The 27,759-nt window shown below is 48.0% G+C and overlaps 1 protein-coding gene and 1 long non-coding RNA gene across 4 annotated transcripts; one reads left to right on the forward strand and one right to left on the reverse strand.

The window, feature by feature from the left end:
- Positions 1-843: 843 nt before the first annotated feature.
- Positions 844-17,401, reverse strand: LOC140896079 (uncharacterized). The gene is made up of 3 exons (XR_012154445.1): positions 17,094-17,401; positions 2,950-3,027; positions 844-1,287 (listed from the first exon to the last, which is right to left on the reverse strand). It is a non-coding gene; the product is annotated as an uncharacterized LOC140896079 (long non-coding RNA).
- CMTR2 (cap methyltransferase 2) lies at positions 16,031-27,759 on the forward strand. Of its 3 annotated transcripts, none has more exons than XM_073307154.2 (2): positions 16,031-16,257; positions 19,490-27,759. In XM_073307154.2, exons 1-2 carry the CDS (start codon positions 16,046-16,048, stop codon positions 21,807-21,809), a joined length of 2,532 nt encoding a protein of 843 aa, XP_073163255.1. In that variant the 5' UTR covers positions 16,031-16,045; the 3' UTR covers positions 21,810-27,759. The 3 variants fall into 3 exon arrangements, with proteins under 3 accessions (XP_073163255.1, XP_073163257.1, XP_073163258.1); XM_073307156.2 differs by lacking the exon at positions 16,031-16,257 and adding an exon at positions 16,664-16,739; XM_073307157.2 differs by lacking the exon at positions 16,031-16,257 and adding an exon at positions 16,903-17,319.

The following is a 27,759-nucleotide window of genomic DNA, read 5'->3' on the forward strand; positions in this document are numbered from 1 at the left end:
TTGGGGTGCGGGAGCGGGTGAGGGCTTCGGCTGGGAGAGCGAGCTCTGGGGTGGGGCCAGGGATGAGGGGTTTGGGGTGCAGGAGGAGACTCTGGGCTGGGGGGTGGAGCTGAGGTGTTCAGAGTATGGGGTAGGGCCAGAAATTAGGGGTTCAGGGTGCGAGAGAGGGCTCTGGGCTAGGACTGAGGGGTTCGGAGGTGCAGAGGGGGTGTGGGGACTCTGGCTGGGGGGATACAGACATTGGGGTGGGGTTTGGGATGAGGGGTTTGGGGCGTAGGAGGGAACTCTGGGCTGGGACTGAGGAGTTTGGAGGGCAGGAGGGGGATCAGGGCGGAGGTAGGTTGGGTCATGGGAGGTGGGGTGAGGGCTCCAGCTGCGGGCTCTGGGATGGGGCTGGGGATGAAGGGTTTGGGGTTCAGGAGGGTGCTCCAGGTTGGGGCTGAGGGGTTCGGAGTGTTGGTGGGGGCTCTGGGCTGAATCTGGGGGGCTGTGGTGCAGGAGGGGGTGTGGTGAGGGGTGCAAGCTTTGGGAGGGAGTTTGGGTGCAGGAGGGGGCTCTGGGATGGGGCAAGGGATTGGGGTGCAGGAAGGGATTTGGGGTGCAGGCTCCAGGAGGGGACTCAGTGCTGGGGCATGGGTTCAGGGTGCAGGAGGGGGTTCAGGGTGCAGGAGGGGGTGCCAGCTACAGGAGGGGGCTCAGGGCTGGGGCAAGGGGTTAGGGTGTGGGAGGGGCGTGGGCTCCTGCTGGGCGGTGCTTACCTCGGGCGGCGGTGCAGTGGGGCTAAGGCAGGCTCATACACACACAAACGTAGGCCTGCCTGCCTGACAAAATAATAACAGCCTGCAAATTTGCATTGATTTTCACATATTTACATAAACTCAGGCACCAACCATCAGAAGCATTTGTCTTCCTGTTTAAAATGCTCTGTGACAAAGCCCAAAGTAAGTGTGGCATGTGTTTACTGGGAGGCTGCAGAGTTTGGGAGGTGCCACGTGTCATGGATCCACGGGTCCGCTGCTCTTGAACAGCTCTGGGGGGGGAACAGTCCCTGGGAAGACCCCTTTAGTGTGTCAGCCCCTTCAGGTCACACTCTCTCCCTGGGTTGAGCCCCTTGGCTTCTCCGCCTTCTGGGACTGAACTTCGGAGCCTTCAGCACCCCTGCTTCACTCTGTGAGCTTGACCTGAATTGGACACCTGGGGAAGACTTGCAAGCCCAAAGGGAGCAATGTACCCCCAACTTCCTGACTCAGAAGTGACGCTCAGCCAGCAGAAGGGTCTGTTAGATGTCTGGAACACAGCATAGAAAGTTCTTGATTATCACAGAGAACAGAAAGTTACAGCCTGGTCCATCTGGGTCAGTTCAGAGCTCAGAGATCTCTTTGACCCACCTTGAGTCCCAGTCCCGAAGAGTGTGTCATGCTTCCAGCAGCTCACATGTAACTACTCCCCACCCCCACCCCCAGACTCCTCCTCAGCCCTTTGCGTTGTCAGTTGTTGGCTGCATGTGTGTTCTCTCGGCATGCTGCACTGGCTGTAGCCAGATAGCCTGTACAGCAGACTTTGATTGTAGTGCCCAAGAAGACACAGACTCTGTTCAGTGGCAAAGGCTCTCAGCCAGGCTTATTGCCAACAAAGCATGGTCCTAGTGCCTATGCATGCTACAGGTACACTGATACATGTATACTCATGACAATGGACTAGCTCAGTGAGTGGCAGGACTTTCTGTTCTCACCTTGGCCAGACAAAGACATTCCTCCTGAGACCCCTCTTTTATACAAGCAAATTACTTGGTACCCTTCTGACATGGTTTGTGACCATCTTATACCCTGTACCTGTTGGTTGGATCAAAACATTTCCATCCATCTCTCTGTCATCCTGACCTTATGTCAAGGAGAGGTCAGTGTGTCCCTATATCATCTTTGGGGAGTGTGTATACACCATACATTCCTGTCCTGGCACCAGCCTTCTGGAATGTGTTTCTATGAATACTTAGTACCTAGGAGTGCTTGTGTTTTCGCAACGCCAGCCCTGGCCCCGCCAAGTCCATGTACCGGAGAGTGAACCTGTGAGCAGGCCTCTGCTTTGGAATGGGCCCTGGCTTTTGCTCATAGCCTGACTCTTGCTAACTTTGCTGTATCTCAGCAGGCCCTGGCTTTTGCTCACTTTAGTTCATGCCTTAGGCCTCGTACCAGATCCCATGCTTTAGACTCTCTTTCTACTAAACTTTGTTCTTGCTTCCAGGCAAAGATGGTCACTTGGCCATCTTCCTTAGTGCTCTGTTCTCCAGCTGGTCATAACTGGCTGTCTTCCTGCAGAGGGGGTGGGCTCCCCTGGTCGTTAGCTGATAGGTACCAGTTGTCTGGGCAATTGTCTGGGATCAGGCCCCAGAAAGCTGGGTATCAGCCACACCTGGATCTCTGGGTCTCTGCAAAGAATAAACAACCTTCTCCCCTGACCTAGTTAACCATGCTGCTCATAGGGGAAACTGAAGCACACACAATCGTCATCCAAAATATTATGAAAAACTCTCATACCATGTAAATACAAAGAGTAATCAAACACATCCCTGCCACACTTCAGTATTCTTTCCCACTCAAGTGGTGACAAGGGGGAGATGAGGTGTGCCTTGTAATACTCCATCGAGCTTAACTAACTTACTGAACTCCAGCCATGCCCAAAGGAAATGCGGGGGCAGGTCTTTCAAACCAGTTCTGCTCAGCAGACTATAATGTCTTAAAGGGCACACACTGGAAAGTTGGGGACCCCAGAAATTGCATGCCCATTTTTTATTTCTGCATGTGTTTGCTCTCCGACCTGAGAGAACACCCTGAACACTTTCTGGGTTGCCCCAAGAAGTTCTCATAGTAAATTTCAAACTCAAATAGGATAAAATGTGAATGGTGAAGAGCATGCAAAACAGAGCTCAAAATACTCCACAGTCATCCCCACCTTGATTTCATGCAGGTCCATCCGCACAAAACAGCTTGCAGGATCTTGGCCTTCAGGAGCCAATGGGGTCAATAGAATCTGTTTGTTGATGGGAAACAGCATGATACGGAAAGCATGAGTTTTCACTTTCTCCCCCACCACCACACACACAAAGTGGATCTAAACAGAACCATGGGTATCCTTCCCCCCCATCTCCCACCCCTCCACACACACACACTGTCCCCCCCCCACACCACACCCCGTCTTTCATTTTGACATCACCACCTCCATGGGCTCCTCTCCTTTATAGACACCTGGCCCCGTGGAGTCCTTCCTCCACCTGGGAGGACAGGAGAATGACCCCCTCTGATGTTGCTGACTGGGTTGTTTACCTTCACGGAGCCTAAAATGTCTCCTCCACAATGTCTCTGAGCTCTGTGAGCCTGGGAACCAAGAATTCCTAGGTTGCTCCCTTTCTTAGGGCAGCCCCACACCAATAATTTAGCTTCCTATTTCCTCGTTTCGTTGCCTTTATATCCCCTCCTCACTTCCCCTTTTCATTTTCCCTACACTTTTTTCTGATATCTTCCCTTCTCTTTTCACCTCTCTTCACTCCTTGCCATTCTGCTTTATCCCTCTCCTCTGTGCACTCTCCTTCTGCCTGCCTTCTCCCCAGGCACATTCTTCTCCCCTCCGTCATTCTTCTTTACAAAACACATTAGGCCCGTAGCACAGAGCTCTCCATAGCAGCTCAAACCTTTTGGCCCTCTGGAGATCCCCTACTTCTCTTCCCAGTACTTGCAATTTCTTTTTAACACCAAATTTGTTCCTATTGAACTGAATGGAGACAGGCAACCCCAGTGAGCAAGACTAGGTCCTAAATGCTGATTTTCCTTGTCGCTCTTTGGGGGACTCCTGAGCCCTCCAGATCTGTCCCTTTGTTTAGCATTAATCTGATTTTCCCCCCCAAAGCAAACAAGATCAGACAGTCTGTGAGCTCCTTCCAATTTGTTCTTGTCTAAGACAATCTCCTCCTTTAGTCTGGATTTACATGGAAAACGTTATCAGGAAAGGACCTTCTTTATCTGTCTCCAGAGGTCTGTGATTTAGCAGCAACAAAAATGACTTAGGCCTAGTCTACACTATGGGGTTAGGTCAAATTTAGCAGCGTTAGGTTGATTTTAAAATGAATGTGTCCACACAATCAACCCCGTTCCGTCGACTTAAAGGGCTCTTAAAATCGACTTTTGTAATTCTCCCCAGCGAGGGGAGTAGCGCTAAAATCGACCTTGCTGGGTCAAATTTGGGGTAGTGCAAATGCAAATCGACGGTATTGGCCTCCGGGAGCTATCCCGGAGTGCTCCATTGTGACCGCTCTGGACAGCACTTTGAACTCCAATGAACTAGCCAGGAACACAGGAAAAGCCCCAGGAACTTTTGAATTTCATTGCCTGTTTGTTCAGCGTGAAGAGCTCAGCAGCACAGCTGACCAAGCAGTCCCCCCAGAATCGCAAACGAGCTCCAGCATGGAGCAAACAGGAGACACTGGAGCTGATTGCTGTTTGGGGAGAAGCATCTGTGCAGACAGAAGTCCGATCAAAAAGAAGAAATGCAAATATAATTGCCAAAATCTCACAGGGCATGGTGGACAGAGGCTACAACAGGGACATACAGCAGTGCCGCGTGAAAGTCAAAGCATCATAGAATCATAGAATATCAGGGTTGGAAGGGACCTCAGGAGGTCATTTAGTCCAACCCCCTGCTCAAAGCAGGACCAATCCCCAATTAAATCATCCCAGCCAGGGCTTTGTCAAGCCTGACCTTAAAAACTTCTAAGGAAGGAGATTCTACCACCTCCCTAGGTAACGCATTCCAGTGTTTCACCACCCTCCTAGTGAAAAAGTTTTTCCTAATATCCAACCTAAACCTCCCCCACTGCAACTTGAGACCATTACTCCTTGTCCTGTCCTCTTCTACCACTGAGAATAGTCTAGAATCATCCTCTTTGGAACCACCTCTCAGGTAGGTGAAAGCAACTATCAAATCCCCCCTCATTCTTCTCTTCTGAAGACTAAACAATCCCAGCTCCCTCAGCCTCTCCTCATAAGTCATGTGTTCTAGACCACTAATCATTTTGTTGCCCTTCGCTGGACTCTCTCCAATTTTTCCACATCCTTCTTGTAGTGTGGGGCCCAAAACTGGACACAGTACTCCAGATGAGGCCTCACCAATGTTGAATAGAGGGGAACAATCACGTCCCTCGATCTGCTGGCTATGCCCCTACTTATACATCCCAAAATGCCATTGGCCTTCTTGGCAACAAGGGCACACTGTTGATTCATATCCAGCTTCTCGTCGACTGTAACCCCTAGGTCCTTCTCTGCAGAACTGCTGCCTAGCCATTCGGTCCCTTGTCTGTAGCGGTGAATTGGATTCTTCCGTCCTAAGTGCAGGACTCTGCACTTATCCTTGTTGAACCTCATCAGATTTCTTTTGGCCCAATCCTCCAATTTGTCTAGGTCCCTCTGTATCCTATCCCTACCTGCCACTGTATCTACCACTCCTCCTAGTTTAGTATCATCCGCAAATTTGCTGAGAGTGCAATCCACACCATCCTCCAGATCATTTATGAAGATATTGAACAAAACTGGCCCCAGGACCGACCCTTGGGGCACTCCACTTGATACCGGCTGCCATCTAGACATGGAGCCATTGATCACTACCCGTTGAGCCCGACAATCTAGCCAACTTTCTACCCACCTTATAGTGCATTCATCCAGCCCATACTTCTTTAACTTGCTGACAAGAATACTGTGGGAGACCGTGTCAAAAGCTTTGCTAAAGTCAAGAAACAATACATCCACTGCTTTCCCTTCATCCACAGAACCAGTAATCTCATCATAGAAGGCGATTAGATTAGTCAGGCATGACCTTCCCTTGGTGAATCCATGCTGACTGTTCCTGATCACTTTCCTCTCGTCTAAGTGCTTCAGGATTGATTCCTTGAGGACCTGCTCCATGATTTTTCCGGGGAGTGAGGTGAGGCTGACTGGCCTGTAGTTCCCCGGATCCTCCTTCTTCCCTTTTTAAAAGATGGGCACTACAGTAGCCTTTTTCCAGTTGTCCGGGACTTCCCCCAATCACCATGAGTTTTCAAAGATAATGGCCAATGGCTCTGCAATCATGGCCGCCAATTCCTTTAGCACTCTCGGATGCAGCGCATCCAGCCCCATGGACTTGTGCACGTCCAGCTTTTCTGAATAGTCCCTAACCACTTCTTTCTCCACAGAGGGCTGGCCACCTACTCCCCAAGCTGTGTTGCCCAGCGCAGCAGTCTGGGAGCTGACCTTGTTCGTGAAGACAGAGGCAAAAAAAGCATTGAGTACATTAGCTTTTTCCACATCCTCTGTCACTAGGTTGCCTCCCTCATTCATTAAGGGGCCCACACTTTCCTTGGCTTTCTTCTTGTTGCTAACATACCTGAAGAAACCCTTCTTGTTACTCTTAACATCTCTTGCTAGCTGCAGCTCCAGGTGCGATTTGGCCCTCCTGATTTCATTCCTACATGCCCGAGCAACATTTTTATACTCTTCTGTTTATTTGTTTATTATTTGCTGGGACCAAAGGGAGGACGCTACCTTTAGTCGAACGTATGAGCAGCTGGCGGCCGTTGATGGGACCCTGATCGATCCATGCTGGGCAAAGGTGTGGCCTCATTTCGAGTTACACCATGACCATCTCTCTTGGGTGGAACGAGATCCCCACATCGGAGAGGTCCAGACCCAGCTGCTTGTGCCTCGATGTCACTGATGAGCGGTAATGAAACTCGCCCGACTGCAGGGCACTTGGGCCATGAAAAGACCCTTGCCCGAATCTTGACACGGTTCTTCTGGCCCGGGGTGCACCAGGACATGAGGAACTATTGTAGTTCCTGTCCAGAATGTGAGCTGGCTGCTCCCCCACAGATGCCCAAGGCCCCACTGATTCCCATGCCCATTGTAGAAACACCATTTGAGCAAGTGGCCATGGACTTGGTGGGCCCCCTCCCACAGAGTATGGCTGGGTTTCAGTACGTGCTGGTCTTCGTGGATTACGCCACCCATTTCCCCGAAGCCGCCCCAGACGAGTCCCCTTATGCTGGCTTATGTAAATCCTATTTAAGGGTGGGGAGGAAGGCAAACAGGACTCCTCCTCTTCATGGCCTCTCTGTCCAAGAAGAAAGATTGCAAAAGGGAAGGCAAGGGGGGAATCCAGACTGAGGACAGGGGCACAGGCTGAAAAGGAATATAACTGGAACTGGAACTATCTGTAACCAACTTTTTTAGTGAAACTAGCTTAGTTTGCATGTTTGATTTCATTTGCTTTGTAATCTGCTTTGTTCTGTTCATTACCCCTTTTTCCACTTAAAATCTGCCTTTTATAGTTAATACAATTTGTTTTGTTTATTATTAAATCCAGTTTCTGTAATTTCTAACTTGGGGGAGGAGGCGAATTTCATAATATATCTTTGGGTCTGCACCCTCAAGGGTGGTGGACATCTGAGTGCAGGAGCAAGTCCCTTAACCTGAGTCTTCCCAGAGCTGATCTGCAGCTGGGTGTGGTTCTGCCTGTGTGTGTGTTAGAGGAGATTTCAATGGGAGTTACGTGTGATGGGTTGGACCCTTGGGAAGCCACCTGATGTGCTGAGATACCACTGAGTCTATCTGTTCTGCCAGCATGGGCCCCCTTTAACCTGTCTTGCTGAGCCAGGCTCTTAAAATCTCCTCTAACACACACAGCAGGGAAAGCGCTGCAGTCTGTCCACACTGACAGCTGCAAGCGCACTGGCATGGCCACATTTGCGGCACTTGCAGCGGCATTGCGAGCGGTGTATTGTGGGCAGCTATCCCACAGAGCACCTCTTCCCATTCTGGTAACCGTCACCCTATGTCTCCTGGGTGCTGGCAGACACGGTACGGCATTGCTACACAGTAGCAGCAACCCCTTGCCTTGTGGCAGCAGACGGTACAGTACGACTGGTAGCCGTCATCGTCATGTCTGAGGTGCTCCTGGTCGCCTCTGTGAGGTCGATCAGGAGCGCCTGGGCAGACATGGGCGCAGGGACTAAATTTGGAGTGACTTGAGCAGGTCATTCTCTTTAGTCCTGCAGTCAGTCCTATTGAACCGTCTTATGGTGAGCGGGCAGGCGATACGGACTGCTAGCAGTCGTACTGTACCATCTTCTGCCGAGCAGCCATGAGATGTGGATGGCATGCAGTCCTTCTGCACCGTCTGCTGCCAGCCAAAGATGTAAAAGATAGATGGAGTGGATCAAAACAAGAAATAGACCAGATTTGTTTTGTACTCATTTGCTTCTCCCCCTCCCCTGTCTAGGGGACTCATTCTTCTAGATCACACTGCAGTCACTTACAGAGAAGGTGCAGCGAGGTAAATCTAGCCATGTATCAATCAGAGGCCAGGCTAACCTCCTTGTTCCAATAAGAACGATAACTTAGGTGCACCATTTCTTATTGGAACCCTCCGTGAAGTCCTGCCTGAAATACTCCTTGATGTAAAGCCACCCCCTTTGTTGATTTTAGCTCCCTGAAGCCAACCCTGTAAGCGCCCCTCCCAGCGTCAGAGCAATGGCAAACAATCGGGCATCTGAGAGTGCTGTCCAGAGCACTCACAATGGAGCACTCTGATGGGGCTAAAACATTGTCGCGGGTGGTTCTGGGTACGTGTCGTCAGGCCCCCGTTCCCTCCCTCCCTCCGTGAAAGCAAGGGCAGACAATCATTTCGCGCCTTTTTTCATGAGTTACCTGTGCAGACGCCATACCACGGCAAGCATGGAGCCAGCTCAGGTAACCGTCACCCTATGTCTCCTGGGTGCTGGCAGACGTGGTACGGCTTTGCTGCACAGTAGCAGCAACCCATTGCCTTCTGGCAGCAGACGGTGCAATACGATTGGTAGTCGTCCTCGTCGTGTCCGAGGTGCTCCTGGCCACGTCGGCTGGGAGCGCCTGGGCAGACATGGGCGCAGGGACTAAATTTGGAGTGACTTGACCAGGTCATTCTCTTTAGTCCTGCAGTCCTATTGAACCGTCTTATGGTGAGCGGGCAGGCGATATGGACTGCTAGCAGTCGTACTGTACCATCTTCTGCCAGGCAGGCAAGAGATGAGGATTGCTAGCAGTCGTATTGTACCATCTTATGCCAGGCAGGCAAGAGATGAAGATGGCTAGCAGTCGTACTGTACCATCTTCTGCCGAGCAGCCATGAGATGTGGATGGCATGCAGTCCTTCTGCACCGTCTGCTGCCAGCCAAAGATGTAAAAGATAGATGGAGTGGGTCAGAACAAGAAATAGACCAGATTTGTTATGTACTCATTTGCCTCCTTCCCTGTCTAGATCACACTGCAGTCACTCACAGAGAAGGTGCAGCGAGGTAAATCTAGCCATGTATCAATCAGAGGCCAGGCTAACCTCCTTGTTCCAACAACAACGATAACTTAGGTGCACCATTTCTTATTGGAACCCTCCGTGAAGTCCTGCCTGAAATACTCCTTGATGTACAGGCACACCCTTTGTTTATTTTAGCTCCCTGAAGCCAACCCTGTAAGCCGTGTCGTCAGTCGCCCCTCCCTCCGTCAGAGCAACGGCAGACAATCGTTCTGCGCCTTTTTTCTGTGCGGACGCCATACCAAGGCAAGCATGGAGGCCGCTCAGCTCACTTTGGCAATTAGGAGCACATTAACCACCACACGCATTATCCAGCAGTATATGCAGCACCAGAACATGGCAACGCGATACCGGGCAAGGAGGCGACGTCAGCGCGGTCCCGTGAGTGATCAGGACATGGACTCAGATTTCTCTGAAAGCATGGGCCCTGACAATGCATGCATCATGGTGCTAATGGGGCAGGTTCATGCTGTGGAACGCCGATTCTGGGCTCGGGAAACAAGCACAGACTGGTGGGACCGCATAGTGTTGCAGGTCTGGGATGATTCCCAGTGGCTGCGAAACTTTCGCATGCGTAAGGGCACTTTCATGGAACTTTGTGACTTGCTTTCCCCTGCCCTGAAGCGCATGAATACCAAGATGAGAGCAGCCCTCACAGTTGAGAAGCGAGTGGCGATAGCCCTGTGGAAGCTTGCAACGCCAGACAGCTACCGGTCAGTTGGGAATCAATTTGGAGTGGGCAATTCTACTGTGGGGGCTGCTGTGATGCAAGTAGCTCACGCAATCAAAGATCTGCTGATATCAAGGGTAGTGACCCTGGGAAATGTGCAGGTCATAGTGGATGGCTTTGCTGCAAATGGGATTCCCTAACTGTGGTGGGGCTATAGACGGAACCCATATCCCTATCTTGGCACCGGAGCACCAAGCCGCCGAGTACATAAACCGCAAGGGGTACTTTTCGATAGTGCTGCAAGCTCTGGTGGATCACAAGGGACGTTTCACCAACATCAACGTGGGATGGCCGGGAAAGGTGCATGATGCTCGCATCTTCAGGAACTCTGGTCTGTTTCAAAAGCTGCAGGAAGGGACTTTATTCCCAGACCAGAAAATAACTGTTGGGGATGTTGAAATGCCTATATGTATCCTTGGGGACCCAGCCTACCCCTTAATGCCATGGCTCATGAAGCCGTACACAGGCAGCCTGGACAGTAGTCAGGAGCTGTTCAACTACAGGCTGAGCAAGTGCAGAATGGTGGTAGAATGTGCATTTGGACGTTTAAAGGCGCGCTGGTGCAGTTTACTGACTCGCTTAGACCTCAGCGAAACCAATATTCCCACTGTTATTACTGCTTGCTGTGTGCTCCACAATATCTGTGAGAGTAAGGGGGAGACGTTTATGGCGGGGTGGGAGGTTGAGGCAAATCGCCTAGCTGCTGGTCACGCGCAGCCAGACACCAGGGCGGTTAGAAGAGCACAGGAGGGCGCGGTACGCATCAGAGAAGCTTTGAAAACCAGTTTCATGACTGGCCAGGCTACGGTGTGAAAGTTCTGTTTGTTTCTCCTTGATGAAACCCCCCGCCCCTTGGTTCACTCTACTTCCCTGTAAGCTAACCACCCTCCCCTCCTCCCTTTAATCATTGCTTGCAGAGGCAATAAAGTCATTGCTGCTTCACAGTCATGCATTCGTTATTCATTCATCACACAAATAGGGAGATGAGTATCAAGGTATCCCAGGAGGGGTGGTGGAGGAGGGAAGGAAAATGCCACACAGCACTTTAAGCACAGCACTTTAAAAGTTTACAACTTTAAAATTTATTGAATGACAGCCTTCTTTTTTTTGGGCAATCCTCTGTGGTGGAGTGGCTGGTTGGCCAGAGGCCCCCCCACCGCGTTCTTGGGCGTCTGGGTGTGGAGGCTATGGAACTTGGGGAGGAGGGCGGTTGGTTACAGAGGGGCAGCAGTGGCAGTCTGTGCTCCAGCTGCCTTTGCTGCAGCTCAACCATACACTGGAGCATACTGGTTTGGTCCTGCAGCAGCCTCAGCATTGAATCCTGCCTCCTCTCATCATGCTGCCGCCACATTTGAGCTTCAGCCCTGTCTTCAGCCCGCCACTCCGGTTGCCTCCGGCCAACCAGCCATGACGTTCATCCATTCATGCGCGCCCTCCTGTGCTCTTCTAACCGCCCTGGTGTCTGGCTGCGCGTAACCAGCAGCCAGGCGATTTGCCTCAACCTCCCACCCTGCCATAAACGTCTCCCCCTTACTCTCACAGATATTGTGGAGCACACAGCAAGCAGTAATAACAGTGGGAATATTGGTTTTGCTGAGGTCTAAGCGAGTCAGTAAACTGCGCCAGCGCGCCTTTAAACGTCCAAATGCACATTCTACCACCATTCTGCACTTGCTCAGCCTGTAGTTGAATAGCTCCTGACTACTGTCCAGGCTGCCTGTGTACGGCTTCATGAGCCATGGCATTAAGGGGTAGGCTGGGTCCCCAAGGATACATATAGGCATTTCAACATCCCCAACAGTTATTTTCTGGTCTGGGGATAAAGTCCCTTCCTGCAGCTTTTGAAACAGACCAGAGTTCCTGAAGATGCGAGCATCATGCACCTTTCCCGGCCATCCCACGTTGATGTTGGTGAAACGTCCCTTGTGATCCACCAGAGCTTGCAGCACTATCGAAAAGTACCCCTTGCGGTTTATGTACTCGGCGGTTTGGTGCTCCGGTGCCAAGATAGGGATATGGGTTCCGTCTATAGCCCCACCACAGTTAGGGAATCCCATTGCAGCAAAGCCATCCACTATGACCTGCACATTTCCCAGGGTCACTACCCTTGATATCAGCAGATCTTTGATTGCGTGGGCTACTTGCATCACAGCAGCCCCCACAGTAGATTTGCCCACTCCAAATTGATTCCCAACTGACCGGTAGCTGTCTGGCGTTGCAAGCTTCCACAGGGCTATCGCCACTCGCTTCTCAACTGTGAGGGCTGCTCTCATCTTGGTATTCATGCGCCTCAGGGCAGGGGAAAGCAAGTCACAAAGTTCCATGAAAGTGCCCTTACGCATGCGAAAGTTTCGCAGCCACTGGGAATCGTCCCAGACCTGCAACACTATGCAGTCCCACCAGTCTGTGCTTGTTTCCCGAGCCCAGAATCGGCGTTCCACAGCATGAACCTGCCCCATTAGCACCATGATGCATGCATTGTCAGGGCCCATGCTTTCAGAGAAATCTGTGTCCATGTCCTGATCACTCACGTGACCGCGCTGACGTCGCCTCCTCGCCCGGTATCGCGTTGCCATGTTCTGGTGCTGCATATACTGCTGGATAATGCGTGTGGTGTTTAATGTGCTCCTAATTGCCAAAGTGAGCTGAGCGGCCTCCATGCTTGCCTTGGTATGGCGTCCGCACAGAAAAAAGGCGCGGAACGATTGTCTGCCGTTGCTCTGACGGAGGGAGGGGCGACTGACGACACGGCTTACAGGGTTGGCTTCAGGGAGCTAAAATCAACAAAGGGGGTACCTGTACATCAAGGAGTATTTCAGGCAGGACTTCACGGAGGGTTCCAATAAGAAATGGTGCACCTAAGTTATCGTTCTTATTGGAACAAGGAGGTTAGCCTGGCCTCTGATTGATACATGGCTAGATTTACCTCGCTGCACCTTCTCTGTGAGTGACTGCAGTGTGATCTAGAAGAATGAGTCCCCTAGACAGGGGAGGGGGGAAGCAAATGAGTACAAAACAAATCTGGTCTATTTCTTGTTTTGACCCACTCCATCTATCTTTTACATCTTTGGCTGGCAGCAGACGGTGCAGAAGGACTGCATGCCATCCACATCTCATGGCTGCTCGGCAGAAGATGGTACAGTACGACTGCTAGCCATCCTCATCTCTTGCCTGCCCGGCAGAAGATGGTACAGTACGACTGCTAGCAATCCGTATCGCCTGCCCGCTCACCATAAGACGGTTCAATAGGACTGACTGCAGGACTAAAGAGAATGACCTGGTCAAGTCACTCCAAATTTAGTCCCTGCGCCCATGTCTGCCCAGGCGCTCCCAGCCGACGTGGCCAGGAGCACCTCAGACATGACGATGACGGCTACCAGTCGTACTGTACCGTCTGCTGCCACAAGGCAAGGGGTTACTGCTACTGTGTAGCAATGCCGAACCGCGTCTGCCAGCACCCAGGAGACATAGGGTGACGGTTACCTGAGCGGGCTCCATGCTTGCAGTGGTATGGCGTCTACACAGGTAACTCAGGAAAAAAGGCGCGAAATGATTGTCTGCCCTTGCTTTCACGGAGGGAGGGAGGGAACGGGGGCCTGACGATATGTACCCAGAACCACTCGCTACAATGTTTTAGCCCCATCAGGCATTGGGATCTCAACCCAGAATTCCAATGGGCAGCGGAGACTGCGGGAACTGTGGGATAGCTACCCACAGTGCAACGCTCCGGAAGTCGACTCTAGCCTTGGTACTGTGGAAGCGCTCCCCCGAGTTAATGCACTTAATGCACTTAGAGCATTTTCTGTGGGGACACACACACTCAAATATATAAAACCGATTTCTAAAAAACCGACTTCTATAAATTCGACCTTATTCCGTAGTGTAGACATAGGCACCAATAATGCCCTCCCATAGTGAAACCCAGAGGAGGGCTAAAGCCAGGTAGAAAAATCCATTACTTTAAAACCAAGGAGTTTCTGCCAAATTATACAAGGCAGGTGGCTGTTGGGTCCTCATGGAGCTGGCAAAGACCTTGTTTGCCTAACATAGTTTAATGCTGAGCTCTCCAGAGAAATCCCTGTGGCTGTAGAGGGCTTGGCAGAAGCTCAGACCCTCTAGTTCTCTCTCTGCCCACCATGGCAGTTGTTCTGCTGTCTAGCGATCTACTCCAACCATCCCCACTTGTGGATTTGATAAGGCAAAGCAAGTGATTGTTTAGCTGGGAAGTCCCTGCAGGTTTCCAAGAATACGATGCCACAGACTGCCACAGCTCGGCTCTTTGCTCTCCAAAACACGCAGGCCCAGATTCTCAGAGGTACTTAGGCTCCTAATTTCTGTTGAAATCAATGGAAGTTAGAAGCCTAAACCCCTTTGAGACTCTGGGCCTTAAATATTATGGATGGGATCCACAAGCACTGAAGTGCCTATGTCCCGTTTTTAGGTGCCACTGCAACCCCCACAACTCCCATTCGGTTGCTGGCGACCCCATAGGCACCTAAACACCCTCAGCACCCAAGCTTTTTTGCAGTAAAAATTCCCTAGGCATCTGTGTTCCTCCCTCTGCGGATGTGAGCGGCAACCTCACTCTGGGTGCTTAGGCACCTATGTTCCCACCTAAGCTCCAGAGCGAGCAATGGACCAAAGGAAAGATAAGCACTCCTTGGCCTAAATCATGTGAGGGACCCATTCCAGTAAACATGCTCAGAAGCTGCCTAGCTCCATACAAAACAGCCAGAGTGCAGAGGAGAAGACGACTCCCTTTATAACAGGGGTTCTCAAACTAGGGGTTGTGCCCCTCAGGGAGTGACAAGGTTTTTTTCATGGGGGGTTGTGAATTATCAGCCTCCACCCCCAAAACCCCTCTTTGTTGGTACTCTGTCGACACTTTTGCTGACAAAATACTTCCAGCCCCGTGAGCAGTGTTTGCTTTGTCGGCAAGAGAGCCCTCCTACCAACAAAGCCACATTCACACTGCCACTTGCTGCGGCAAAACTTTTGTCTTTCGCGGGGAGGCTTTTTTAAGCACCTGTGAAAGACAAAAGTTTTGTCCACAACTTGGCAGTGTAGACAAGCCCTAAGTCACCACCTCCTCCTGTTCTGCTTTCTTCTCTCCCATCTCCCCCCAGTTCTTTTGTATGGAGTTAGGCATCCTCTAAGCTCACCTACTGGATCAGGCCCTGGCTGGGATGATTTAGTTGGGGTTGCTTCTGCTCTGAGCAGGGGGTTGGATTAGATGGCCTCCTGAGATCTCTTACAACCCTAATCTTCTATGATTCTGTCTTTGATTTAGGCAGAGGAGTGCCTATCTGATGAAGTGGGCTTTAGCCCATGAAAGCTTATGCTCAAATAAATTTGTTAGTCTCTAAAGTGCCACAAGTACTCCCCTTCTATCTTCCCCCAGTTCATGAACTGCTAGCAGAGATAGGCACTTCCTTGCAGCCTAGAATTAGGTGCCAAACTCCGAGCAATCAGTGCAAACTTTCCCTTTAGCACTCCACCAATGTGCCTAGGCCCTCATCTGGAGGAATCGCTTCTGCTTTGTGGCCTGCTCATTCTATGGCCCGTTACTTTATGGTGCCAACTGTTGTGGGGGATTTTCTGATATGCTTTCCTTTCCAACGGGAACTGGATTGAGTCGACCAAATTCATGTCCCACTGAGTAATTAATGAAAAATCTGCCTGTTTTTACCATTTCTGACTTGATCTGAATAATTAGTGTGAAGGTGAGAGGTGCTATTGGCACCAAAGCTAATTGCATAAACAGCAAGTATGTGTTTACCACAGGCGTGTGTGACAGACCTGCTGACACCTAACTTCCAGTGGGACATCTGGGGAGGAACTAGGACCCTGCTATGTAATGCCAAGGAAATGCACTGGACTAGGAGAGCTTTCTAGGGAGACAAATCATGAAAGTTCTGCTGAAAGATCAGGGGGAGTTCCACCTAAATGGGGAGAGATGGAGCGGCGTGGGGGTCTGGCCTCCCACGCATTCAGCCACACCGCTGTACCCTGGTGGGCGGTGAGTGGGCGGCCGGAGCAGGTGTCTTTCTGCAGGGGCAGGGAAGAGCACACAACCTGGGTGGCCATGGCAGCAGACTGGAATGGGGGTGGCGAGGGGCTGCGACAGGCCTGGACGAGCAGGGCGTGAGGCAAGGGGGGTGAGTGGCAAAGGGATGCCGCCTTGGTGGGTTGCTCGGAGGCACGGGGGTGTGGCGGGAGAGGCTCAAAGGCCTGGCTGGGCGGGCGGCACTGGCGTGGGAGGAGAGGGGCTGTGGGATGGCACGCCCTCGAGCCGGGGGCTCTGGAGAGTGGGGCTGAGGCGGGAGGGCCGCGGGCTGAGGTGAGGGGGCAGGGGTGCCCTTGGAGTACAGGGCCGGGGGCTGTGGCCTGGGCTGTGGGGCCGGGGCGGGAAGCCGGGAGCGGGCCTGGGGTGCGGGGCCGCGCCACGGCGCGGGGGGGCGGGGCTGCGGGGGCGCGTCACGCGGCGGCGGCGGCGGCCGAGGCGAACGTCCCCGGAGCCTCCAGGCCCCGCCCCCGCGGGACACCCCGCGCGCCCCCCCTCCCTTCCCTTCCCGGCGGCCCCGCCTCGCGGCCTGGCGCGGGGCTCGCGTCTCTCCGAAGGCCGCAGCCGCCGGCCCGGGTAAGGAGGGCGGGCGGGCGGAGCGGGGCCCAGCGCGGCTCCTCGGGCCTCTGCCCCGCGCCGAGCGAGCGAGCGAGCGGAGCCCCCGGCAGCGCGGGCCGGAGCCGCCCCTGTGGGCTGCCCCCGGGCGGGGCGGGGCGGGGCGGGGCTCGGGCGCCTGGGCCGCGCAGGAGCGCCCGCGGGCAGCCCTGAGCCCGACTCCGCCGCCACGAGCCGGGGCCCCGCTGAGCTGCCGCCGCTCAGAGATTTGAGACTCTTACGGGTCGCCCCCGTCCCGCCCCCCAGCCGCGGCGGACGCGGGGGCTGAGGAGGCGCTGTCCGCCCCTCCCGCCTTCCTTCCCGCGCTGTACCTACCTTCCCGGCGTGTGCAGCGACCCTCTTTGGTCTGTTCAAAACGAACGGCGGGTCATTCGTGTGCCTAAGCGTGGTCCGCACCAGCCTGACCCACCGCTGCCCCGCTAGGAGAGCTTGGTTTGATCGTGGGGGCACGGGGCGAAGCCAGCTGCGTTGCCCGTCGTGCTGCCCTCATCCGTTTGGCCCCTGTCGCGGCGGTAGCCGAGTCTCTGAGCGCTCCCGTGAGGTAGGCAGGTGGTGTCCCCCTTTCACAGATGGCGAAGCCAAGGCAGGGAGGAGGCGTCTGCGTGGCACCTGGGAGCAAAACTCCCAGCCTGGTCGGACACACTTGGGCTCGTGGGGCTTGAGCTAGCGCAGGAGAAATAGCCGTGTGGATGCTCAAAGAAACGGAGGACTCGTGGCACCTTACCCACGAACCAGTTTATTTGCGCATAAGCGTTCCTGAGCTGCAGCTCACTTCATCGGACGCAACTCACGAAAGCTCATGCTCAAATAAATGGGTTAGTCTCTAAGGTGCCACACGTCCTCCTTTTCTTTTTGCGAAAACAGACTAAGAGGGCCGTTACTCTGAAACCTGTCATTATGCAAGTGTGGATGTTGTGGCTTCAGAAGCAACCCAAGGGTGGACCCAGGGGGTCAGCTGCTTTCAAGCCTGTCCATGTCCACATTGCTATTTTTAGCATACTTGCTAGGCCCAGTCTTTCTACCTGGACTGTGAGGCTCTCTCTCAGCTCTAGTGTAGACATCCCCTCTTTGGATATGCCTGCACTGGAGCTGGAGTACGTCCCTAGGGTTTCAGACAGGATTGTACAGGAGTGACTAGCCTGTCCTGGTGCCTGTGCAGCTGTGGCTGTGCTGTGACTTTTAGTGTGCTAACTTGATCAAAGCTAATGCCAATATGTCTTCCTGAGCTGGAAATTACTCCTCCTGCTACCATCACAGGAGGTCTGTGGTGGACTGTAAAACAAGTCCACACTGAACCTTTTTTGCTTGATTTCCAGTAAACCCAGTGCCTTAACTGCAAAATCATGCTACGTCTTTCCCAGGAAGAAGTATTTCTGTTTTTGTTTTAAAGCAGCTCCCTATTAATTTCATTGGGTGACCCCTAATTCTTGTGTAGTGTGAAGGGGTAAATAACACTTCCCTATTCACTTTCTCCACACCATTCTTGATTTTGTAGACCTCTATCTTATCCCCTCTTAGTTGTCTCTTTTATAAGATTAACAGTACCTGTCTTTTTAATCTCTTCTCATATGGAAGCTGTTCCGTACCACTTTATAATTTTTGTTGCTCTTCTCTGTACTACTTCCAATTCGAAATACATATTTTTTGGGATGGGGGCCACTAGAACTGACTATCACTTTCAAAGTGTGGGATTGGTATGAGTGTGGGTGGTGGTAAAAGAGGACACTCTCTCTCAATTTGTGAAATCAAAGTCTGAAGTCTGGATAACAAGTGAGTTCGTTAAGAAATTAAACAACAAGCTTGCTTTTATGTCATGAGGGTGAAGTCTCTAGCTTCCATCTTTTGTGTTAGCCAGATGGGTTGGCCAAAATTCTTGTTTTGGATAGTTACAATTTGCCTCTCTGTATTCCTTTCAATTGCAATATAGTATTTTTCACTGCTTTTCCTAAACCTGTTCTGTGGAGCTAAACTGTTGCATTTTTTTGTGGTGGGTGAAATGATGTGCAGAACTAGAGAGGATCTCTTGGCTCCCAAACTGCTGGTCATTTTGCTTAAATAATGCTTCTTGAGTTAAAATGTTGGCTTTGAACTGAGAACCCAACTGTTGCCCTGCAGAGTCAGAACTGTCTCTTAAAGTTCTGTGGTGCATGCAGTAGCAGCTTGGTTCCTTCCCGCTATTGTTCCAGCCTTGCCTCTGCTCTTTTTTCCCCCCCATTCCCCACACCAATTCTCCCATATCTCTCCAAAATGTTACCTTTCTATATTAGTTGGATAACTTTTACTAGTTAATTGGCACTTGGGGAATTTAAGGCATATATATTTTCCGTCTAAATGTATTGGGTCAAAATGGAGGTCTTACTCCAAAGCAGAACTAGAATCATAGAATATCAGGGTTGGAAGGGACCTCAGGAGGTCATCTAGTCCAACCCCCTGCTCAAAGCAGGACCAATCCCCAACTAAATCATCCCATTACTACTTGAGTAACTCTTTATTTCACTCTTAAAATATCTCAGTAAAGTATTTTTCCCTTCTCATTCTGGAACACACACTCTAAAACCAAACAAGTTGAAATAGCTAACTTTTTCTTAAACTTTACAAATGTATTATCTGTTTAGTTTTTTTAACTTATTCAGTGTTTTCTTATGGTTGGGAAGGTGTCATTGGTTCGGTTCATGTAACCCCCTTATCTTTTCTTTGTTTCCCCTCTCCAGATTGTGGGTTAGTCCAAGAATGAACAAATATACGAAGCCTTATGGTGAGCAGACCACAAATCTTGAAAAATTCAGCCCTGTGATTCTTGCTGAAATTGAGGAGCTCTTTGAGAAGAAGTTCTCATATACAAAACCATCGAATAGTGAATGGCAGCTGCCAGATTCCAGTGATGTGTTTACCTGCAATCACAAAGAATTCAATACACTCCTTGCTCTGAAGGACTCCATGAATGAAGTAAAAAACCAACTAAGTGATAAGAAATTGGATGCATGGCATCAGCACACTTCCTTCACCAACAAAGCAGGGATAATCATTCCTCATGTGAAGAAATCTGTGAATGCTGAGCTGTGTACCCAGGCTTGGTGCAAATTCCATGAGATTTTGTGCAGTTTTCCCCTTCTCCCGAAAGAAGCTGTTCAGAATGGAGAACTCTATTCTGTCCACCTCTGTGAAGCACCTGGTGCTTTTATAGCCAGTCTCAATCATTACTTAAAATCCCATCACATTCCCTGCGATTGGAACTGGGTAGCCAATACCCTAAACCCATATCATGAAGCAAATGACACCCTTGTGATGATTATGGATGACCGACTTATTGCAAATACCTTGCCATGGTGGTATTTTGGACCGGATAATACTGGGGATGTGATGACCTTAAAACATCTGACTGGACTTCAGCACTTCATAAGTAATATGACCACTGTTCACTTGGTAACTGCTGATGGGAGTTTTGATTGCCAAGGAAACCCAGGTGAACAAGAAGCGCTTGTCTCACCGCTACATTACTGTGAAGCAGTCACTGCTTTAATGACCCTTGGCAATGGTGGCTCCTTTGTTTTGAAGATGTTCACTTTGTTTGAACATTGTTCTGCCAATCTGCTTTTTCTGCTAAATTGTTCTTTCGAGGAGGTCCATGTCTTTAAACCTGCCACTAGCAAAGCCGGGAACTCTGAAGTCTATGTAGTTTGCCTTCATTACATGGGCAGAGAGGCCATCCATCCTGTGCTGTCCAAGATGATGCAGAACTTTGGAACAGAAATTGTTAACAAGGCACTCTTTCCACAACATGTGATTCCAGAATCTTTTCTTAAAGTACATGAAGAGTGCTGTGCATTCTTTCACAAGTACCAAATAGAGACTATATCTGAGAACATCCGACTCTTTGAGTGCATTGGGGAAACAGAACAAGAAAAGCTGAACAATTTAAGGGACTGTGCAGTGGAATTTTTCATGCAAAAGTTCCACCTGAAACACATTACAAGAAATAACTGGCTAGTGAAGAAATCTCATGTAGGCTGCAGCATGAACGCAAAATGGTTTGGACAGAGGAACAGATATTTTAGTACATACAATGAAAGAAAGATGCTGGAATCCCTGACATGGGAAGATAAGGTGGCCAAAGGCTATCTTAATCATTGGGCTGAAGAGCACACTTTAAGTAATGCTGGGAAAAGCTGCATTTTGGAAGGGTCATCCCGTAATCTTGAATGTAATTTATGGTACATCCTGGAGGGAAAGAGGCTGCCAAGAGTAAAATGCTCTCCATTCTGTGATGGTGATGTCTTGAAGAATCTCAATGAAGCCATCAAAGAATCATTAGTAGGCAGACTAAAAACTATTTCCTTTTCCAGACAAACACAGCACCCATGTCATTCTTGCAGTGTTCTTACTGAGGCACTGATACTATCTGAGTTGTCTAGCCTTACCAAGTACCATCAGAAAGTACCAAATGAAGGACACAGTGACCAAATCAAGTGTCTTGTTGTGGGCTTTCCGTCTCTTTGTGACATCAAAACTCAGTCCAACGTGGAAGTTAGGCTCCTGGAGTCAGCTGCATTCTTGACTTTCAGCTGTTCTTTGCTTCATGATGGAGAGCCAAAATATCAGCAGCATCTTTTGGACTGCATTCTGCGTGCGGTTAATCAACTTCAACTGGGAGATGCTTTGATTCTGCCTGTTCTTTCTTGTTTTACACGCTTCACAGCTGGCCTGATTTTTGTACTGCATGGCTGTTTCAGCTACATCACATTTGCTTGCCCCATAGCCTCTGAACCTTTAGGGACCACTGCTGTTCTGTTGTGTATTGGCTATCAGGGTCTTCCAAATCCAGTTGTTGAGTACTTGCAGGATCTGAATAAACTAATGAGCTCTTTGCTCAACTCAGACTCTCCCCAGCAGGTTTTGCAGTTTGTCCCTATGGAGATACTTTTGAAAGGCGTGCTACTTGAGTTTTTATGGGATTTGAATACTGCCATTGCAAAGAGGCAGCTCCATTTGATTGTACAAGTTGAGCAGCAGCAAATGTCATGTAATCTTTAATTTTAGTGATTCTAGAATCGAATTGGTAGATGTTTCAAAAGATTCACTTCACTGGCTGTTTAAAGTTCTTAAAGTTTTTTTTATTTTTCTTTTGCTAGTGTGAATATCACTTCATTTTAAAACAGTGGGGATTATTTTAATGTTGGTATCCAATTTTGGATCGCCAGTTCTACAGTACTGCCTTATGGCATTAGGTGTTGCCATACAATCCTGTAAGCATGGGGGTTATTCTACATGGTGGGGAAATTAAGGCAAAATGAAGGACTGAAATTTTGGAGAAAGGGGAGTTGTTCTAGGTAATGCCTTTGTACAATCTTGTCTTCCCTCCACGTAGGCATAACCTCACAATGACTATATTTCTGTGATGAGATTTGACTGGAGCTTAATTGATGCCACTGCTGATCAGCCAGTAGAGGCTGCTAGTTGTATCCCTTTCATACTGTCTCTCACTGTTAATTTGAGAGCTCTGGGGACCCAAATGTGGTATTCAAACTTGGTAGCTGATAGCATTTCCATGCTAGCTAATTTTCCCTTTTGATTAAAAAGAGGCTGGCTATGCTGTTGCCTGCAGAAAGAATTGAAATCCTTTAAAAATATCTCTAGAGTTGCTGAATACACCACTGTTTTCTGAAGCAAATATTATATTTATCTCAAATTTAATTTTATAAGCTGTTGCCTTAGCAGATCTGAAGCCATGCTGGCAAAGGCCTCAGTTTTTCAAAAGTTACTGACTTGTGATTTGGATGTCTCAATTTTTGTTGCCCAACTTTAGGCATTAAAGAAGGTTGACTTTTCAGAGTTCAGGTCTTCACCACTTTCTGAAAATTTAGCCCTCCTTAAAAAGGTATTTCAAGTTAGGCACATGCTGGCAGCCGCTAGAATGCTATGTGATGCCATTTATAACATACCACCATGTAGGGCCAAGGTCAGATGTAAAGCACAAGGGAGACTGGTTTTCTTATCAGGAATTTTGTGATCGCAGAATCCCAAGTTACAAATCCTTGCTTTTTCAGCAGTGTATAGGAGGGAATCAAGACTTCTGGGTTCTACTCCCATCTATGAAATAGACTTGCTGTGTGGCCTTCAACAAGTCACATCACCTCCCTATGCCTCCATTTTCCCATCAGCATAACACTGTTTGAGTTTCCAAAGTGCTGAGGATTCATTCATAAAGATTTTGAGAACCTTGGGTGAAAGAGAGAACTGCCTATTGTTGTCTACTATGGTAGCTGTCAGCAGGTGACCCACAACTACTGATTTTAATTAGAAACGTTATCAAGTGCAGTTTAGAAGCAGCAAATAATATGTCTCACTGTGTGACAGTTGGAAGCATGGAACTGAGAAAAGTGAATGAAACTTGTTGGAGGGGAAAAAAAAGTATGTTACTTGATTTGATCCTTTTAGGAGTAAAATGAAAGAGAAAATGAATAATTGACACTACTGTCCCTTAAGGAAAATCAGATTTTACTTTTTCATATTGCTCCTTTAAGATCTCATTTTGATATCTAATTCATTTTCTTTAAAACTTTGTTTCCAAGATTCTAATTTACATAGAAGACCTACTTAGAGAGAGAAATGGTATTTAAAGGGGGAAACTTATGGATTTAATGTTGGTATAAAAATTACGTAAATGAGTGCATGTGAGAGAAAGGGGTTAGTAAAAGAAAAGACAGCCTCCTGATTAATTACCAGTCACTTGTGGAAATACTTTTAATTACATGAGGAAGGAGCTTGAAGGATATTTGATTATCAGTGGGGATTAAAAGCACGGTTGAAAAACTCTCTTGTCTGGTGGTGCTGCACACTTAGTAGCCTTTCTTGTCACTTTGGTAGGGGTGGAGTGTAATCTAACATTTTATTCTGCTTTTTGTTTACTGGGTTTGAGTTGGTAGCTTAAGTCTAACTACTTTTATAACATTCTGTACAGACTTTGCTTTTCTGATCCACTGAAACTGCGCAGAAGTGGATCTGTTTGGCTCCTGCTTCCCACAAACTTCCCAAATTGGTCACTGTTCATTTTAACTTGCTTTAAATTAACTTCCTGTAGTTGTTCTGTGGAGATGAAGAGAGCCTTGCCTCCTGTCAATCACAGGCAAGCAAAACAGTTCAGCAGATGCTGGGGGGATCAAGAGACTAAGGCAGCAAAAGCTTCTCCAGTAAGTGATTCTGAAAGCTTAGGAAACTTTTTAAGAGGACCCGAGGGGCCAAAAAGGAGGCAACATTGAGGAACAAAGGAAAATGAAGGGGAATGGAAGGAACAGAAGACCTATAATGTGAGAAAGAAAAGGGGAAGGGGGAAGGATATATGAGGGGGATAATGGATCTGAGAGGACAGTGTGATTAAAAACCTCAGGTACAGTACCATAAATTCAGTATTCACAAATGATCCTTCTGTTTCCATGTATATGGGGGAATGAGCAAAATTAGAAGTATCGCCATCCATCAAAAAGCAGTGTTCCCTCTCCCTCTCCCCTTTGTAATTGTGGGATTACAGAGGGTTACCTTAACCTGTTTGTATCCTGCTCTAGTCAACCCATATGGGAAATCACCTCTTCTGAAGCAGGAGCACATACCTATGTATCTGGAAGTATTGTAGATGTATGTTTACATTGTCACAATCTATATTTTGGAGTACTAAAAAGTCAAAAGGTCCCCCATATAGTTTGTCAACTGAAATCTAGACATCAATTCTTTCTGGGCTTAACGGGACATCTATAACTTTAGAAATCTGACTTCTGTCTGATTTTTTTTTTTTAAACCTACTGTTGCTACAAATCCCAGAGATAACTATACCTGTAGGACAAATACAAAAACTTTTTTCTCTATTTTTTTTCCCAATTGTCTGCTGTGTATCTTTGCCAGGACTCTGTCAGTTTCACTGTTTTCCCTCTGCCATCAGTCAGTATTCCCCATTTGTATGGGCCTTTCACATAGCAATGGTGGAAGATGGGCTTTTTTTTTCCTTTAATGAAATGTGGTTGTAAAGCCACAAAAATTGACAGGAAGACTCTGAAGCAGATGTACTTCATGAAAGTATCTTTAACTCTCTGGAATTGACTAGACTTCACATTGACAAGGTCCCTTGAGGTGCCTCACTTCTTCCGTACTTTCTGAAAGCCATCTTTCCAGTATCCAGAAATTAAAAACAGGAGGCGTAACTTGACTTGGGGCCTGATTTTCAAGAGAGTTTAGCAGCCAACGTACTTCCAAAGTGCTTCTCATGAAAATCTGATTGCCACCTCCCAGAGGAGAGACATAGGGGGAGGATGTCTTAGAGATCGTTTTATTGGGTGAAATCCTGGCCCCATTGAAGTCAGTGGGAATTTTTCATTGACTTCAGTGGGGCCAGGATTTCCCCCCTGGAGTCTCAGGGTGCTGGGTTTTGGTCCACATTCTCCTGGCAGAGTGATCCATAAGGCTCATTTTCAAATATGGAGGATTCCAAGGATGCTGGCACAAGGGCTTTGTGACTCCACCCTACTCATGGAGCCTGTGTGTTCTCCACTCTCTCCCTGGCACAGAAATCCTGTGGTCACAGGTGCCCCCTTGGATCCTTCCTTAATGGGGAATTCTCCATGATGGAGGGGTCTCTGTGAGAGTCCCAGTCTACATTTTGTTTTTAAAATAAAATCACTGAAGTCTAATCAAAGTTAGGACTGTTGCTTTGTCCTTTTATTGTGAATGTTGTGGGCTGATTGTGTCTTAAAGACCAAAGACTCCTCAAAAAACCAGTAACGTTTACGTGTTTCCATTGTGCCTTTTGTGGGAGTCATAAGAAAGAGAGGGAAGAATGTATTAACCTTTTTGGATAGAGATGAATTGAAGAGTCTCTGATGCAGTTAAATTCATTTGCCAAGTCTTATGTTTGACATAGAATGAGGCCTGATTAAATATGTCTTAGCTTTCTTTTTTTTTTTTAAACAACTGGCAAGTTTATTTTTTCTGCCTCCTACCATTTGAAGAGGAACTGGATGTTGGTCTTAGTGTTTTAGAAGCTACAAGTTACATGCAGTGAAAGGGAGGGGAGGGAGCAAGTCATTGATCAAGCTATATAATGTACAGAGATGATAAATACAGATGAGTTATGAGAATGTGAGATGGATTTGGTTTATTTGGCAGCCTTACTGTTTCAGATTTTCAATTATGAGTTCATATCTAGGCCCTAGTGATTGTTAGATGAAAGGCCTGTCTCTGGTTTAATTCGTAAAGATTTTGTACTTGATTTGGCTCCTGCCTAAGAGCCATTTGACTATTGATTTCAAAAAGTTACACTGATTTAGAATAAGTGAAATTTGAATAAAATATCTACCCAATGAAACGACTCTTTAGTTGAGTGCATTAAGGTTTGGAGACTTGCCATTTTTTATTTGTATTGTAAATTATTGTATTTAAGTGTGTGTGTGTGTGTACACACGCATGCATATTCAAATGAGGTATATAAAAAGCCTGCTGGTTTTCTAATTTTATTTCTATAAGGCATAATGAGATTTACTGTATGAAATCTTGTCCTCTGCTAAAATTATACTAATTGCTGTCTATTCAACTTAAATTAAGTTAGATCAGTCAAATTACTAGTAGAATAAGTAGACTGTGGTAGAATTACTGGATATTAGAAAAGCAATTTGGGACTTTGGTATAAGCTATCTGAATAGCTTATGCAGTAGGAACAGAAAAGTCTTATGTTCTGGTTGTTAAGATGAGATCTTGAGCTAGGGTGTGGAATATTCTTAAATATTGATTCATTGGGATGCACAGTGTGACCATAACACTCTAGCCTATGGGGCAGGAAGTCTTTCTTTATCTTCTTCTGTAACATTTCTTTTGAGATTTTAGTCCTTAAACTTGGGAATAATTTTCAGCACATTATTTTGGAAAAATAAACTTAGCATAATGTTTTTCTCTTGCTATTTGTATCTGGATGCCACTAAAATATGTCAGCGTGGCTATTCGTGTAGGCTGACAAATTGTGGGGGGCACTTGTTTTCTGGACATGACAGCTTCGCAAATTTTATGCTTGTGCATGGAAAGTAATGTGTTTATTGTTTTTTTTACAATGGGCATATGAAATATCATTAGTTTTTGTTTTTCTCCTAATATCTTCAATCACTGGTGTAAAGGTTGGGTGAAAATATTTTTTTTTTGGTGCCTGGATTGCTAAAGTTTCATGACAATATTACAAGACTGAGATAAGGGAAGCCATTTTCATGGTTTTCTTGCTGAAAACTTGGTTTGCTTTCTTCCTTTTAAACTTCAGCTCAGCTGGCAAAATGTATTAACTGGACAGGATGAAATAAACATATAGGCCCAAACGGAGTTGCATCTATTTATGTCAGAAGTGAATGCAGCCCATGATTGCTTATCAGTAACTGTTTATTATACAATAATTTGGATTGCTGTGTAATTCTGTGTAAATGCTGGCAATTCTGAAATTTATTCTGAGCTTTAAAAGTATATCAACTTTATGTGGAAATTCTGAATGGTTAGAGACAACTGGCTTGTAACAAAGCATAATTTGCTGTTACAATTACTGCCTAGCTAAGCAGTCTTTCTGTCCATCTGTACAGTCTGATTAAACTTGCTCACTGGGCCACTGTCTACATTTGCCCAACCTTGCTTGATAAAGATTCCTTCAGAGGTAGGCTCGGTGGGATTTACTGCCTTGAGAGACCAATTTGTGCATGTGTTAGTTAATGCTGCTGAGATTTGCAATCCTACATCAGATTGGAAGGGTTTGCTTTATAACTAAGTGGATGTTTGTTTTGTTTGGGGGTGGAGTATTTATGGATATAAAGATTAAAGAATGCTGGCTGAAGCTGGCTATTGTATTTCTCTGTTGACCTCTGTAAATGTATGCATGTAAAGTGTGGGGTTTTTTTTTTTGTTTTTTTTTAATTATTTGAAAGGGGGGGTGAAACTTGTGTTTGGAAATAAAATTTTATTTTTCTCTGAG

Source organism: Lepidochelys kempii, chromosome 12 (assembly GCF_965140285.1).
Source record: "Lepidochelys kempii isolate rLepKem1 chromosome 12, rLepKem1.hap1, whole genome shotgun sequence".
NCBI classification, from domain to species: Eukaryota; Metazoa; Chordata; order Testudines; family Cheloniidae; genus Lepidochelys; species Lepidochelys kempii.

Coding starts and splice junctions, on each gene's coding strand:
- CMTR2 (XM_073307154.2), top strand. CDS start 16,046: ATGGGGAGAGATGGAGCGGCGTGGGGGTCTGGCCTCCCACGCATTCAG. Junction 16,258..19,489: donor CAGGGCGTGAGGCAAGGGGG/GTGAGTGGCAAA, acceptor TCCCCTCTCCAG/ATTGTGGGTTAGTCCAAGAA.